This window comes from Sardina pilchardus, chromosome 4 (genome assembly GCF_963854185.1).
Source record: "Sardina pilchardus chromosome 4, fSarPil1.1, whole genome shotgun sequence".
Lineage (NCBI taxonomy): Eukaryota > Metazoa > Chordata > Actinopteri > Clupeiformes > Clupeidae > Sardina > Sardina pilchardus.
Window position 1 is genome coordinate 21200303 of NC_084997.1, and position 15444 is coordinate 21215746.

At 38.4% G+C, this 15444-nt stretch overlaps 2 protein-coding genes across 2 annotated transcripts; both read left to right on the forward strand.

Annotated features, from left to right (window-relative positions):
* Window positions 1-3442: 3442 nt before the first annotated feature.
* Window positions 3443-7266, forward strand: ndufb3 (NADH:ubiquinone oxidoreductase subunit B3). The gene is made up of 3 exons (XM_062534588.1): window positions 3443-3549; window positions 4586-4712; window positions 6940-7266. Exons 2-3 carry the CDS (start codon window positions 4588-4590, stop codon window positions 7088-7090), a joined length of 276 nt encoding a protein of 91 aa, XP_062390572.1. The 5' UTR covers window positions 3443-3549; window positions 4586-4587; the 3' UTR covers window positions 7091-7266.
* Window positions 7267-9166: 1900 nt separating this feature from the next.
* LOC134078555 (CASP8 and FADD-like apoptosis regulator) lies at window positions 9167-15341 on the forward strand. Its single transcript, XM_062534573.1, has 9 exons — window positions 9167-9525; window positions 9653-9758; window positions 9854-9989; window positions 10178-10233; window positions 10338-10404; window positions 10614-10666; window positions 11435-11513; window positions 11690-12203; window positions 13311-15341. Exons 1-9 carry the CDS (start codon window positions 9242-9244, stop codon window positions 13438-13440), a joined length of 1425 nt encoding a protein of 474 aa, XP_062390557.1. The 5' UTR covers window positions 9167-9241; the 3' UTR covers window positions 13441-15341.
* The last annotated feature ends 103 nt before the right edge of the window (window positions 15342-15444 follow it).

A 15444-nucleotide genomic window follows, 5' to 3' on the forward strand; every position in this document is an offset into this window, starting at 1 on the left:
TCCCAGTAGAACTGCAGGTTTTTGCATGTCAAAGTACGATCGATTACTTCTTTTTTCTTAGATGACGTTACCTCGCGGCAAATAAGAGTTTGTGCTTTTTGAACCTGTCAAATATATATATTTATTATAGGTTCAAAAAGCACAAACTCTTATTTGCCGCGAGTTAACGTCATCTAAGAAAAAAGAAGTAATCGATCGTACTTTGACATGCAAAAACCTGCAGTTCTACTGGGATTCGAACCCCACATCTCAGGCATGCTGAACTGATCATTAATCCGCTACACTACGCCCTCCTGTGATGGCATAGTAGAATACTAATTATTCACTCACTTGTTGTTGGGGTTGCTAGGTAACGGTAAACAGAACTAAAAGATCGTATTTCTTGATTTTGCTTACAAACGGACGGCTTTACCCATTCACTGAATAAAGTTTATGGAAATTTAGCACCACTTTCCCATCTCAAATATTGTTTTAATAATCCTAACTTGTTAGATTTAGGTAGGCCGGCTACTGAAGAGTGTGAACGTGCGCAACACTGCCGGCAACAGTTTTGAACGGAAAGGAAGTGATGCGAGGTCAAGGCAGGCTACTATGGAAGCCCGTTTCCGCCACTTGGTAGAAAAAAACTGGCAGATACTAAGTCATAATTATGAGATGCAAAGTCGTAATTATGAGATAGAAAGTCATAATTATGAGATAAAAAGTCATAATTATGAGATGCAAAGTCATAATTATGAGATAAAAAGTCGAAATTATGAGATAGAAAGTCATAATTATGAGATAAAAAGTCATAATTATGAGATAGGAAAGTCGAAATTATGAGATAAAAAGTCATAATTATGAGATAAAAAGTCGTAATTATGAGATAAAAAGTCGAAATTATGAGATAAAAAGTCATAATTATGAGATAAAAAGTCGAAATTATGAGATAGAAAGTCATAATTATGAGATAAAAAGTCATAATTATGAGATAAAAAGTCAAAATTATGAGATAAAAAGTCGAAATTATGAGATACTTTCTCATAATTATGAGATGGTAAGTCATAATTATGAGATTATAATAAAGTCGTAATTAAGATTATAAAGTCAAAATTTTGACTTTATTGGTTGGTAGCCTGCCTTGACCTAGCATCACTTCCTTCCCGTTCAAAACTGTTGCCGGCAGTGTTGCGCACGTTCACACTCTTCAGTAGCCGGCCTACCTAAATCTAACAAGTTAGGATTATTAAAACAATATTTGAGATGGGAAAGTGGTGCTAAATTTCCATAAACTTTATTCAGTGAACGGGTAAAGCCGTCCGTTTGTAAGCAAAATCAAGAAATACGATGAATAATTAGTATTCTACTATTCCATTCCAGCAGGGCGTGGTGCAGTGGGTTAATGATTGGGTCAGCATGCCTGAGATGTGGGGTTCGAATCCCAGTAGAGCTGCAGGTTTTTGCATGTCAAAGTACGATCGATTACATCTTTTTTCTTAGATGACGTTAACTCGCGGCAAATAAGAGTTTGTGCTTTTTGAACCTATAATAAATATATATATTTGACAGGTTCAAAAAGCACAAACTCTTATTGACATGCAAAAATCAGTAGGTCTAATGGGATTCAAACCTCACATCTCAAGCATGGTAAACCAATCATTAACTCACTGCACTACACCCTGCTGGGAAAAACTAGTAGAATACTAATTATTTAGCCACTTGTTGTTGGGGTTGCTAGGTAACGGTAAACAGAACTAAAAGATCGTATTTCTTGGGTTTGCTTACAAACGGACGGCTTTACCCGTTCACTGAATAAAGTTTATGGAAATTTAGCACCACTTTCCCATCTCAAATATTGTTTTAATAATCCTAACTTGTTAGATTTAGGTAGGCCAGCTACTGAAGAGTCTGAACGTGCGCAACACTGCCGGCAACAGTTTTGAACGGGAAGGAAGTGATGCGAGGTCAAGGCAGGCTACCAACCAATAAAGTCAAAATTTTGACTTTATAATCTTAATTACGACTTTATTATAATCTCAGAATTATGACTTACCATCTCATAATTATGAGAAAGTATCTCATAATTTCGACTTTTTATCTCATAATTTTGACTTTTTATCTCATAATTATGACTTTTTATCTCATAATTATGACTTTCTATCTCATAATTTCGACTTTTTATCTCATAATTATGACTTTTTATCTCATAATTTCGACTTTTTATCTCATAATTACGACTTTTTATCTCATAATTATGACTTTTTATCTCATAATTTCGACTTTCCTATCTCATAATTATGACTTTTTATCTCATAATTATGACTTTCTATCTCATAATTTCGACTTTTTATCTCATAATTATGACTTTGCATCTCATAATTATGACTTTTTATCTCATAATTATGACTTTCTATCTCATAATTACGACTTTGCATCTCATAATTATGACTTAGTATCTGCCAGTTTTTTTCTACCAAGTGGCGGAAACGGGCTTCCATAGGCTACCAACCAATAAAGTCAAAATTTCGACTTTATAATCTTAATTACGACTTTATTATAATCTCATAATTATGACTTACCATCTCATAATTATGAGAAAGTATCTCATAATTTCGACTTTTTATCTCATAATTATGACTTTTTATCTCATAATTATGACTTTCTATCTCATAATTTCGACTTTTTATCTCATAATTATGACTTTTTATCTCATAATTTTGACTTTCCTATCTCATAATTATGACTTTTTATCTCATAATTATGACTTTCTATCTCATAATTTCGACTTTTTATCTCATAATTTCGACTTTCCTATCTCATAATTATGACTTTTTATCTCATAATTATGACTTTCTATCTCATAATTTCAACTTTTTATCTCATAATTTTGACTTTTTATCTCATAATTATGACTTTGCATCTCATAATTATGACTTTTTATCTCATAATTATGACTTTCTATCTCATAATTACGACTTTGCATCTCATAATTATGACTTAGTATCTGCCAGTGTTTTTCCACCATGTGGCGGAAACGGGCTTCCATAGTTTAAGGACCAATACAAAGTATGAACCATTACTATTGCAATTAGTTTAAGTTTTGGCCCTTTTTTGAGCTAGATTGACTGCCCTATCAGTGGTCTGATTTTTGAAAACTGTGATAGGCTACTTTCAAAATGATTGCAATAATCTATTTAATAGTTTAATAGCCTTGCCTGCCAGCTCAGATGCAACCGCTTCCTGCTCAGAACTTTACGCTACATGAACATTATGGCACGAACTACTATCTTAAACACATAGTTAACCTGATGGTAGCTTGGCGGATCATTCTAGGCCTATTTAATCGGTGTGTTCATTCAAAAGGCTGATTATTAATAGCGAAAATTAGGCTCCCAGCCGAGTTTAGCTGTGATTTTCGAGGATATTACGCCCTCCAAATCACTAGAGGGCAATAGTTGAGAGGAAGTGACATCTATATGCATGCATCACAACCATACCAGTGCGCAGGTGCGTGGTAGGCTACGATTTCGTGTTTGGATATTCTAAGGTCACCCAGCCGAATAACAGAAGGTTTGATATATTTTCCTGTATTACAATAATATGTATTTTCATAAAAAGCTGTTATATTAAAATGCACTGTAGTCTTTGTTTGCAGCTATTAATGGATGGATGACTTTGTATTCTGCCTAATGTCTGCTTGTTAGTGAGGTCAGAATGCTAGCCAGCGTTAGCCATAGCAGATGATGTTAGCAGAGAATTAACGATAATTTCACAGCTGGCTAACTTCAAAGACATGCCAGATAGTGTGAGTTGGCTAGGTTAAACATAAGTCACGTAGACATTAATTGTTTCAATAGCTTAACATTTTGTCAGTCTGCTGTGCTATTCTGGGGTGTGGGTCATTCCATGTCAAATCAGATAGAATCCAGGAGAATGGTTGCGGCACTGTTTCCTTCAAACAGTTTGTTTACATGTTTAGCCTAGGTTCCATCATTTTTACACTTTCAAAAATGCCTGATCTTGTCTTCCAATGGACCACATAAACATGTTTTCAGTTTGAATGGGCCATTAACAGTTTGTAGTGCATGCTCCAGATTTTTTGCACTTTCCCCAAAAACTCAGGGGTCTTGTAGAAAATCGGTGAGCATGCCATAACCTACAAACTGTTAAATGGTTCAGTCATACTGAAAACATGCTTGTCTTCCATTCTACAACGTTTTTGGCTGGCTATGAATAATCCTTTTCATTATATTATTGTCCAAATATTGCTTCCCAGATCTTGTAAAACTGAAGTAATATATATAGTAACATCAAGGGCTGAGATTACATGGAATGACCCATGTCTCAACAAAGTAGATATAGGATGACTTTCAAGCTTAGCTGTGCCAGTGTGCTGGCACATAGTGTTGTGTTATGTTGAGCACTTTTCCCAAGACAACTGCATGGTTTTATTCTATGTGAATGACAACTGGTCATGCTTGGAAAATCATTCTCAACAACTGTGATTCAGGTGTTCGCATACTGTAGGTCTAATATGGGACTAATATTAGATTGGTTTTGTTTAGCCCCTGCACTTTCACATGTTCACATCCAACTTTTGTGACAGGTATGGGTGGGGATCACGGCCACAAAGTGGCTCTGCCAGACTACAAGATCTGGAAATATGAGGGAACGCCACTTGCAGAGACACAGCAGAGGCTTGCTAAGAGGGGATTGCGGGACCCATGGATGCGGTAGGCAGCCAGACCAGCCTTTTGCATAGAACTTCTGTCATTATCACAAATTTGATATTGTAAATTTGTTGCTTGTTTTGAATTGACATGGAATCCTTCTTTTTTATGTTGAGTTTCAGAGAGCCCATCATTAGCCAGTCAGTGGAGAAATTAGCCAATGAATGTCTCTAAATTAGCTAGGCCTCTCCTTATCCCATTTCCCCACGACTTTAGACTATAGATTTCTTTAGACCAATAGTTTAGTTTTTTTTAAGTTAGGGTTGCTGAACAAGCCTGGCTAGCGCCTACCACTTCTCAAATGAGACGTGGGGTGCTTCTCAAAGTCAAGGATTGCTCCTTCCAAGCCACTTTTTCAAGGACATTACGTCATCAAATCTCGTCAAGCACTGTTCTAAAGTCAAGGATGCTTTCAAATTCTAGCAAGTACTGAGTCCTTCGTTCTGAGAATTTCGGAGAATTTTGGAGGATGCATCGATGGATCCTCGGAGTGAAGAAATAACCCACAATCCTTTGCGTATGAATAATTAGAAATTTTCTGACGGTGCGGTTTAAAAAAAAAAGAGAGAGAGGGAGATGGAAAGTAGATGCAAAGAAGCAGTGCGTGTTCATGTAGGCTAAATATGATTTATCAAGTGTTTTGTTAATGCCATCGTATATTTGCTCAGGCATTTATATCAAGTTATTGTGCATATTCATCAAATGCATATGTCAATGTGCATGAACAAGTTGTGATAGACTTGTTATTAATTTATCTCAGAACTTCGCCCAATACGAACTTTGTAGAAGTTTAACATTACCGTTGCTGTTGCCAATTACCGGTATAACTTTCCATTGACACTAACATAATTATAAACTACGGATTGTGATATGTGAAGACCAAGTTGAATGTGGAAATACTGTAGGCTACTCCAAAAAGTTTATTTAGAGGAGCCGCAGTTGTCGGAACTCCTGTAAAAGCAGCACAATTTCCACGGTTTAATTAAGCGCGCAGCCGGAACCGTGCACAATTGACGTGCACTTCCACACTCGCTAGGCTGTTCCATTGCATGTGATCTTGACGGCTGGAGAGGGTACTGGGAAGGTGTGTAGCCTTGTCTCTCTAGCACTCGACTTGAAAGAAAGCATTCTATCAAGGACGAGCTCTTGACTTTGAGAAACACCCGTGGTCTGGCAACCAGACGCTAGTTTTCTTGTATTTGAAAAAATGCCCAGATCTGTTCATTGGGCGCCACGGATGTCTATCAAATGCGTCTGTGCATAGCTTATCGTCTTGCTTTCCCCCCTGTTCAGTGATTGGTCCCCTATCTCAGGCAAAAATTAGGGCGGTAGTTTCCAGACTGCCTTAGCGCAGCGTGAATGAAATCACCATGCAAGGCAGGATGATAACTCCCAGGCTATTGCTGAACAGCATCAATTTCATCTAATTCTTTTTTGAATAAAAAAATGTAAGAGGTGAGAGGATAGTGCAGGAATTTGTGTTTGTTTGGTTCATGTTTATATTAAATTTATTAACAAACACTTTTATGTAGAAATATGTACATTATATTTAAATGGAGGACCAAATGAAACTTGCAAGAAAGGTTGGTCACTCTAGGCTGGGTGAACCCTGCCTGACCTGCCAGCGAATTTGGATTTCACCCGGCAGCTCAGGCTGGAAACCTATCTATCTATCTCCCCTGCTTCCTGTCCACAACCTTTGGCTCCAGTCACAAACTAGCTCATCAAAAAGACGCACCAGATCGTTGGTCTGATTGGTTCACGATATACAGTATTTGTGTATATCTGTGTGAAGCACTTTGAAATGTGCTATATAAATAAACTGCCTTGCCTTGAAGAACTATCCAAGCGTACAGAGTCATTTAAACAATGCCAATAGAGCTCAACAGTCCTGCCCCTCCTCCGAGAAAGCATGCCTCTTGTGCAGTAGAAATAAAGCACAGCCTCCCCATACTAATGTTCAATCTGAAAAGATAGCCAGACTAAGGTCACCCCTGAAGTATTCCCAGTTTTCGGAGCCTGGTTTGCCTACAGAGACCTCTCTTTTTTTCACAGAATGGGCAGCTAGCAATCTTGAGGAGATGATTGCCGAATGTGTCAAAAAATATCATGGACTTAATTTCCTTGACCTTTAAGCTAAACTAAACCAAATCTACAAGTGTTGTGTTCACTCTGTGGATTATAAGTGATCTGTGGACGTTATGTTTAAATGCTAAAATGTGTATTGCAGGAATGAAGCTTGGAGATACACAGGATCATTTGGTGTTCCAGTCACCTTTAAAGATGTCCTTTTGCGTGGATTCAAGAAAGGATTCATTGCTTTTGCTGTGTGCCTGGCAGTGGAGTATGCTTTTTTCCCTCCAAAGAAATCAGAGCACTGATACACCTTTTGCAGTAAAAGCTGGACTTTGGAGGCATCTGTCACTGTATGTGATCATAATGGTGTTAACCAAGATGTGTACTGTTTGTTTCCCCCCACAAATATTCCTTGGATGTTGTAATTAGATTGTATGGTCATGTTTAACTACATGCATTAATAAAATAATATAAAAATGTATTTTTGCAGTTGTTAATCATCACTTCTAGATTTAATTTCAGTGGCTACATTGCAATAGCATTTGTGAGGGCTGAGGGGTGGTACAGCCATCATCATCAAGTATATTCTGATGCCTTACTGATGTTACTGTACGACCCTGTGCCCTCCTCAGGCCATCCCTTGTCAGTGCACGGGCGGGGGTTGGACCTTAGGGGGTTAATTGTTTGTTGGGAGCACCTGTAACTAGGTGCTACTATATTAGGGGCTGTCCTCTCTTTTCCATTAGGCACTTTTCTTCTTTCATGCAGGCACCTATTTTGAATATCTCTTGCACTTGCACTCTCCTTTAGTTTATATCTCTCTTTTCTTAGTCTACTCATGTAGTCTCTCACATAATCTACTGATACCTACATTGCATCCACACACGCACGTCACTCCCATTCATTTTCCCCTAGACACTTTCTATTTGGTAACGTTGCTTAGTTTAATTCAATAAATTATTATTTGCTTTGAAGCTTGTTGTCCGTGTCCCTCTTTATGTTGCGGTCTGTAACGAGCCGGCAGTAACACTGATAACAATTGTCATTCCTTTGCATTTTCAACAACTGATGAGATTTTCACTTCCATTTCTAGGCCTACCACTTTCATGTTTTGGATTGAAGCAGGGAGGGACTGTTCATTATTACTAAGGATGCTTATGGATGCTATTTATTTCACGTTAAAAAAATAAACCTCTTATCTCTTGCTTGTGTGCGCCCCTGCTACTGTGTGTTTAAGAGAGTATTCTGATTGTCCGAGCCACTGTCTTTACCAGGATTATGTAGACAAGCACAAACAATGAATGGAAGGCTATATAAATCATGAGGAGAAATGAGCTGAATTTAACAAAAAAGTACAGGACTGGAATTGTGGATTTACTTGTGTCATTGAGGTCTAATTTGTATTTGCTCAGCTACACCGAAGTGAGTTTTAAATTCCGCAGAGTAGGTCTCCTTCACAAATGCGATTGTACGCGATATCAAATAATTGGATAAAAATGTTGAGGTAGGCCTACTTGTGATATGCTTGATTTTAGACTAATATTAGGTCACTGGCTTTATTCTTCTCAAGAATCATCAGGCATTAGGAACACAGGCAACACACATCTTTGGTTTAGTCTCCCAAGATTATAGGGAGAACTGCTATTATAAAGTTTTCGGATACGGTTTACACAGTCCTACATTTTATTGCATTTTACTTACTAAACGAAAACATTCTTACTAATTTAAAGCTTGTTTTAATGGAAAATTAAGTTCACTACAAGCAACGAACCAACATCTGCCATATAACCCATATAAAGAAAGAACCAGATCATTTTTGGACGCAAAACTACTTACTATGTCAAGTATATTTAGGCTATGTTATTTTCCCATAGACTCCCAATCAGCTGGGTTGGGTGCGCATATATGGTGCGCGTGCAGCACGGGGTCAGAAAAATGTCATGGTGCTTGATTAACCCACCTGTGGAAAGGGACCTGATGAAATGAATAGGCTGTGTTTAGGCCATTGTTTTTAAATAGGGTCCTAAAATAATACTTTCTTTTTTCACTTTTACTGAAAAACATTTCTCAAGGCCAAAGGCCTACTTTTACCCTATGCGTCTCAGAAATAGTAGATAGGCTATTATGGCTAATAAGTCTATGACAGGAAGAGCCGACTTTGAATTCGCTTGTAAATAGGTCTACGAAGTGAGTAATGGAATGTTCCCCCACACCTCAAAACTCTACTTTTAGGTTAGCTGCTGTCTGCTGACCACTTGTTTCATTTCATGAGAAGAGCTCATTTCCTCCTGCTGGGGATTCCTCAGGGGAAGTGAAATTGCGTGCGTCATGGGTATAACCTCAATCTCAGATGAGTAAAATATGCTCTCTACTGATCAGTTTGGGTTGAATCGGCAGTTGATTAGGCCTACTCTCTCGCTCTCTCACGCACGGCTTTGGGTCACACAACAGGCATAATGACCGGACAGTTATCGCTAACTATTAAGCAAATATCTGAAAGTCTTAGTTTTGCGGAGTGTAAGACATTACTATACTTATCTGGAGTGGAGTGCATCAATACCGTATCAGCAGATATCGGGGACGTGCTGTGTTGCGTGAGAAATGTAGCGGATATGAATGTATTTTTGATGGAACTCATGTTTAGGATGAGACGTTTCGACATATTAAAAAAAGTATTACGAGCCAGCAGGACAGATGTTGAAGAAATGCTGAGAACAGCGCAGTTCGTCTCAGACTACAGGTAGGCTACTGTCACATCCATCCAACACTATGAAGACATGTTTAAACTCGTGTCAAGCACATTGATAGCATAAACTTAAAATGTGAAGCTATTGAACCTAGTGTGTTTGATTCCACTTTCATTTCAGGGTGCTTATGGCAGATCTAAGTGACAATATTGGAGCAGAGGATTTACGCTCTATAGGATTTTTGCTCAGTAATTCCCTGTCAAGAGAAAGGCTGGATGGCATGCAGGTAGGCTACCTAAAAGACTTATTTTGAGTCCCTGCTTAAACCAAATAAATCAGAGGAGTTAACAGAGAGGGTTGTATTCTTTGTCTACATCACAGAGTTTCTTGGACATAGTCACTGAACTTGAGAAGCAAGGTGAAGTGTCCAATGAGGGTATGGACATAATAGAACAGTGTCTAAAGAGAATTCACCGCATTGATCTTGTAAAAAAAATCAACAAGTACAAGGAGAAAGGTGAGCGTTTAAAATTGCATTAAGACTGAGACAGACCGTGTTCACCACATGCACTCCACACATATGAGTATGTCATCTCCTTATGATAATGATGGCTATCATAGTAGACAGGCTTTTCTTCATTTTGCATTGCTGACATACATCATGTTCCATTTAGTTGAAAATAATGGTAGTGTTTTTTTTTTCAGTAACAGAAAGAACATCTGTGTCAAATCACACAAGTGGATTAAAGCATCTTAGAAAGGTGAGAAACACTGCAAATATTTTCCCAGACAACTGTTTTGTGACGTCTAGCCTTTCATCAGCCTAAGTGAAACCACCTTAAATATACATTTATTCTCTCCACAGTCAGTACAAGAGTCCAGGGTTACCCCTGAGGTTTCAAATGAGAAATGGGAACTACCCAAACTTCAGAGTAAGAATAGATGAATGTTTCTTTTTCATTTTTAAAGTTAAATAACAGTGGCATTTATCTGACAAAGCATGTCTTTCATCACAATATAAGATATTGAAATTGTGTGTCTCATTGTTGTGCGTTTTGTGTTAACAAAAGCAATCTGGTGTCTTGCGTGTCTTGGAGTTGAGTTTTGGTTTCTGTTTGAATCATGTCTCTGTTTTTAACAGAAACCCCAAGAATGTCTTGTAGGCCCACCAAAAGTGAAAGAATGTCCTGTCAGGTAAGGCTGACACAGGGAGCTCTACAGTTGGCATAAATACCTAAACATGCATAGTGTACCTTTAAATCTGTCATTTAGGTAAGATGGAGTTACATGTAGGCAAGGTTACACAGAACGAATTAACATTACAGTATCAAATTTGGTGCTTAATTTGCTGATGTGGCATATTACACAAGGTGCCATATTTCCCGACGTTTACTTTATCCACATTGTTAAATAAGGGAAACTCTGTTATAATCACCCTATTAATGGAGCTTACAGACTGTCCATCTTCAGTTTTAACTTGAAGTCATAATAGCCTACTTCGTTCAGTCAATTCTTTGTTAGGCTATGTGACACACCATTTTACTGTAGGCCGTTTGCTATTCAGTTCACCATTCTTATGTTTTCAAAATCAGAGAATGGTTTGTGTTCTTTCTGGATTCAAATGGAATTCGTATTCAGAGGGTCAATGAGAGTCCACGTTCCGCGTTTTCATATCAACCTAAATTAATGAGGCGGTGGATCTGTCTGGTTCTATTTAAAATAAATTGCTCCTCTTTCATAAGGCCGACTTGATTGCAAACTTGCATGCTGTGTGGGTTTGACAGAAGCGGGAATGGCTGTAACTGAAAAGTGCGTAGCTGAGACGTGTAAGAAGGGCTTACACGCAAATGGGAGACTTCTCCCCCAAGTGTATTGATAATGGACAAAATTAGAAGACCTCTCTTTGCTAATTCTAAACATTCCATGGCACATGGTAGCCTAATGTTTTTTTTTTCTCTGCAGAATTCATTGGATGTGTATAGATTGCAGGCCCAGCCTCGTGGAGTATGTGTGATCATCGACTGTGTGGGATACGAAGGAGGTGAGCATATACAGAGTGCCTCATTGTTCTGGCATGGTCTTTTTCAATCAGATCACTAGTTTATGATCTAGCTGAAAATGAGAGTAAATGTTAATAGACTCAACAATGGAAATTTGTATTGCCATGCACTAGATCTGTCTTGTATCAGCTGATTTGAGCAACTGTTATTCACACAGACAGGCTGGAACAGACGTTTAAGTGTCTGCATTTCCACGTGATCGTGCGGAAGCTGCTGAGCGTGACAGACTGCCTGTCTACTCTACAAGAGGTGGCCCAGCTCAGTCGGCACCGCGATGCGGACGCGTTCGCCTGCTGTCTCGTCGGCCGGGGTTCCGAAAGTCACCTGCTGGGCACCGAGCCGCGGGGCCCAGGCCTGAGCCTGGACGCGGTCAGGCATCTCTTCAATTCCAACGCCTGTCCAGGGCTGGCGGGCAAACCCAAACTATTCTTTGTCCAGAGCTACAGCGCCTTTGAGCCTTCAAGGTCGACTGAATGCTCAGGCTACTACAGCTACTGGGATAAGCATCTTGAAACAGATGGACCTGCTGTGGCCTATGATGAGGCTGTACCTACATCTGCAGATGTCTTCTGGAGCCACTGCTGGACACAGGAGACAGCTCTGGAAGAGCAAAACCACCAGTCTGCATATCTGCAAGCTCTGCAGTCAGCACTTTTGAATGGGCAACGAAGGTAAGCTTGTTTTGGGTTGTCTTAAAGACATTGTGTTTCCGTTTGCCTGATTTTGAACATTGAAGTATCTTTGGAATCGTTCGATGAATTCATCTCATTCCATGATCAATTTCGGACCTTCTGTAGGACCTTCTGCCATATTGGATTTGATCAAAAGCACAAAAAAAGTTTTCACAGGTCACAAACTTTGTTTGATTTCCAAAAACTTGGCACAGATGATCTTGAGACCCTTCAGGCCTCACAGCCTTTCACGGATTGCAACCAAATTGGGTATATGGACTCAGGACCCCATCCTGATGACTTATAATACATTTGGTGACCTTTAACCTCTATGGGAGGGCGCTATATCGCAGCAATGCTTTCACATGTAGAAACCAAACTTGGTACATGGTCTAGCGACCCAATAAGGAGGGGGCTCAATACATCTGGTGACCTTTGACCAATAGGGGGTGCTATAATCGCATGTATAGGCTCATATCTCAGCAACGCTTCCATGTATATAAACCAAATTTGGTATATGGAGTTGTGTGACCCTATCCTGAGGACACACAGTAAATTTGGTGACCTTTGATCTCTGGACGGGCTATAATGACCGGAAGTAGACTCATATCTCAGTAACAGTTTCACATATTGAACCAAACTTGATACTTGGACTCGGGATTCCGTCCTGAGGACTCACAATACATTTGGTGTCCTTTGACCACTAGGAGCACTATAATTAGCAACACTTTCACCCATTGAGACCAAAAAAGATATGTGGACTCGGGGCTACATCCTTAGGAGGCCCAATCAATTTGATGTCCTTTCACCATTTGGTGTCCACTTGGCAACAAAGTTGAATAGCCCTGGCCTAAATGTTATTCCACTTCTGTAAGTCGCAAACGCCAATTGAATAAATCTAAATATAAATGTAAATGCTTATGTCTGATGTGATATTGAGTTGCCTTGGCAACTCCTGATTGACAGCTTAGCCCCCTCATTGCTCCTTGCAGCTGTGTTTGTTCATTAAAATTAAAAGCATCATCACTAGTTGATGCTTATGTCATTGCTAATTATGTCTTGTGCAAAAATAACTGTGAAGAAATGTTTTTCTCTAATATGTTGCAGGAAGAGGAATCTTCTGGATGTTCATATGGAGGTGAATCAGAAAGTTTTTGAACACAATGATATGAATCCAGCACAAACATATGGCCTTGATCTTAGACACACACTTCGAAAAATTTTATTTCTGTCATAATTGCATATTTTGAGGAAATGTCATTGCATTGTAAACGTAAAAGATAGTCTTTCAGATACTTATATATACATAGTATATATATATATATATATATTGTTTTGTTTTGTTTCATAGATGTTATCTGGATTTTATCCATTAGGCTAATTTGTGTGTATACTATTTAAAACCAGTCGATGAGTCTTTTGTTTGCCATAGAAAGGATTTTATTATACACCATTTTTACCAACTAAGTTACCAGCCATCCAGCCATTCTCATGGCTTGAGAATAATTCAATTGATTTATGTTTAAATTCTTAAAGTAAATGGGTTAATTAAACATTGTTCCAAATGTAATTCTCATTTATAGGACAACTCTAAGAACAACCTAGGGTAAATGTTTGGATGATAATAAGTGTAAACTTTTGTTAGGGACCAAAACAAAATAGGGGGCAAGCTCACTACGTCATAGTGAATTACTACTTTAAGCCACTAATAAGGCTCAAGCTCACTTACAGTACATTACATTACTGTCAATGGACAGCAGTTAAAACTAATCAATGTGATAATTAGTAATTGGCTAATTCAGACTCCTCCAAGCAAGATGGTGACTAAAAGAATTTGAGCAATGCACTGAAAGCTCAAATAGCCATGTCTACCCTTTCTGTGCACTTGCACTTACAATTACTGTTTGTCTGTAGGTACCCCTTCCACAGTGTCACAAGTGTAGTGATATTTTGAGCCTTGTCAATGACGTGTTGCCACTAAGCGATTCACATTGACGTTCTGAACTTACCCCCTTTCTATCACAAGGTGCTAATTTTAGAATTTACTTGATACGTTTTAGTTGGTATTGACTGTTACAAACTTGGCATTAATCCTTTTTAGTAGCTAAAATGACAAATGACAAAATTTGTCAAAGTGGGTTGCACCATTTTGCATCTGTCTCATAAATAAACTGTTAAAGGACAACATTTGCCACCCATGTAGCCGGAGAGGGCAGGTTGAACCGGTGTGGTGTTGCATCACTTTCTCATGAATGTACACAAAGCAGAAGAAGGTACTGATAGATTTCAGATCAGGAGTAGAAGAACTTCAAGTTACTTCTTACTCAGGAGTTGCTGCCTACAGTTGTCTTAGCCTAACTGGAGGCAGATGTGGCAAGTGTGAAAAGAGGAGCACTGTGAGAGGGCAGTGGACCTGCTGCTGACACATATTGTTTATTAATACATTTGTATCGCTTTCACATAAAACAAAATGCATTTCACACCGAACAGTAATGCATAAAGTAAAATGTAACTGAAAAAAAAAAAATAGATATGCTGATGACACATATTGACCTAGCAATCTCTTCACACTTCCTCATACTTCCTGAAGATTGATCTTGCCCAACCAGTGATGATCCTTGAGAGTATCAGAAACGTAAGCACCAACAAACTGCCTAGCAGTACCATCTGGTTGCACCTTATAACTGTTTTTTTCCTTAATGAGAATTGTTAACCAGCAGTGAAACTTTGAATTTTTTTTGTATTGCATCTGTTACATAGAGGAAGTAAGGTGAGGCTATGAGTGGCTGTGTTGTGTTTGGAATTATGTGAGAGAGGTGACTGTATTTTAGGTCAGTCATGTCTGCAAAATGTATGTGTGCTATTCAAGGTTTATTTACTGTGATCTTAAGTGAACTGAGACTGTAATGTATGTCAGCATGCGTTTGCAAATGTGTGCCAATCACTGTGTCTTTATTTAGCCTACTGTTTGTTGCAGTGGTGTCGTTTATCCAAGACAATTTTCTCCTGTGGGAGACAAATAATGTAACCACATCAACCTTTATTTGGTGGTGTTTTACCATATTAGTCTATGTGGACAATTTAAATTATTTATTAAACATATATTGTTTAATTATGCTCATATACATTTTCTAAATAAAGAAATAAAATCATTAAATTGAATTAATCACCAACTGTATAATGAATTAGTCTAACCTATAGGCCTATGGCCATTGTGTTTGATGTGTTGATTGTTGCATGA

Excerpts from the sequence above, each read along its gene's own strand:
- ndufb3 (XM_062534588.1), top strand. The coding sequence starts at position 4,588 with ATGGGTGGGGATCACGGCCACAAAGTGGCTCTGCCAGACTACAAGATC. Across the intron at positions 4,713-6,939 it reads TTGCGGGACCCATGGATGCG|GAATGAAGCTTGGAGATACA; the intron begins GTAGGCAGCCAG and ends TGTGTATTGCAG.
- LOC134078555 (XM_062534573.1), top strand. The coding sequence starts at position 9,242 with ATGACCGGACAGTTATCGCTAACTATTAAGCAAATATCTGAAAGTCTT. Across the intron at positions 9,990-10,177 it reads CAACAAGTACAAGGAGAAAG|TAACAGAAAGAACATCTGTG; the intron begins GTGAGCGTTTAA and ends TTTTTTTTTCAG. Across the intron at positions 12,204-13,310 it reads CTTTTGAATGGGCAACGAAG|GAAGAGGAATCTTCTGGATG; the intron begins GTAAGCTTGTTT and ends AATATGTTGCAG.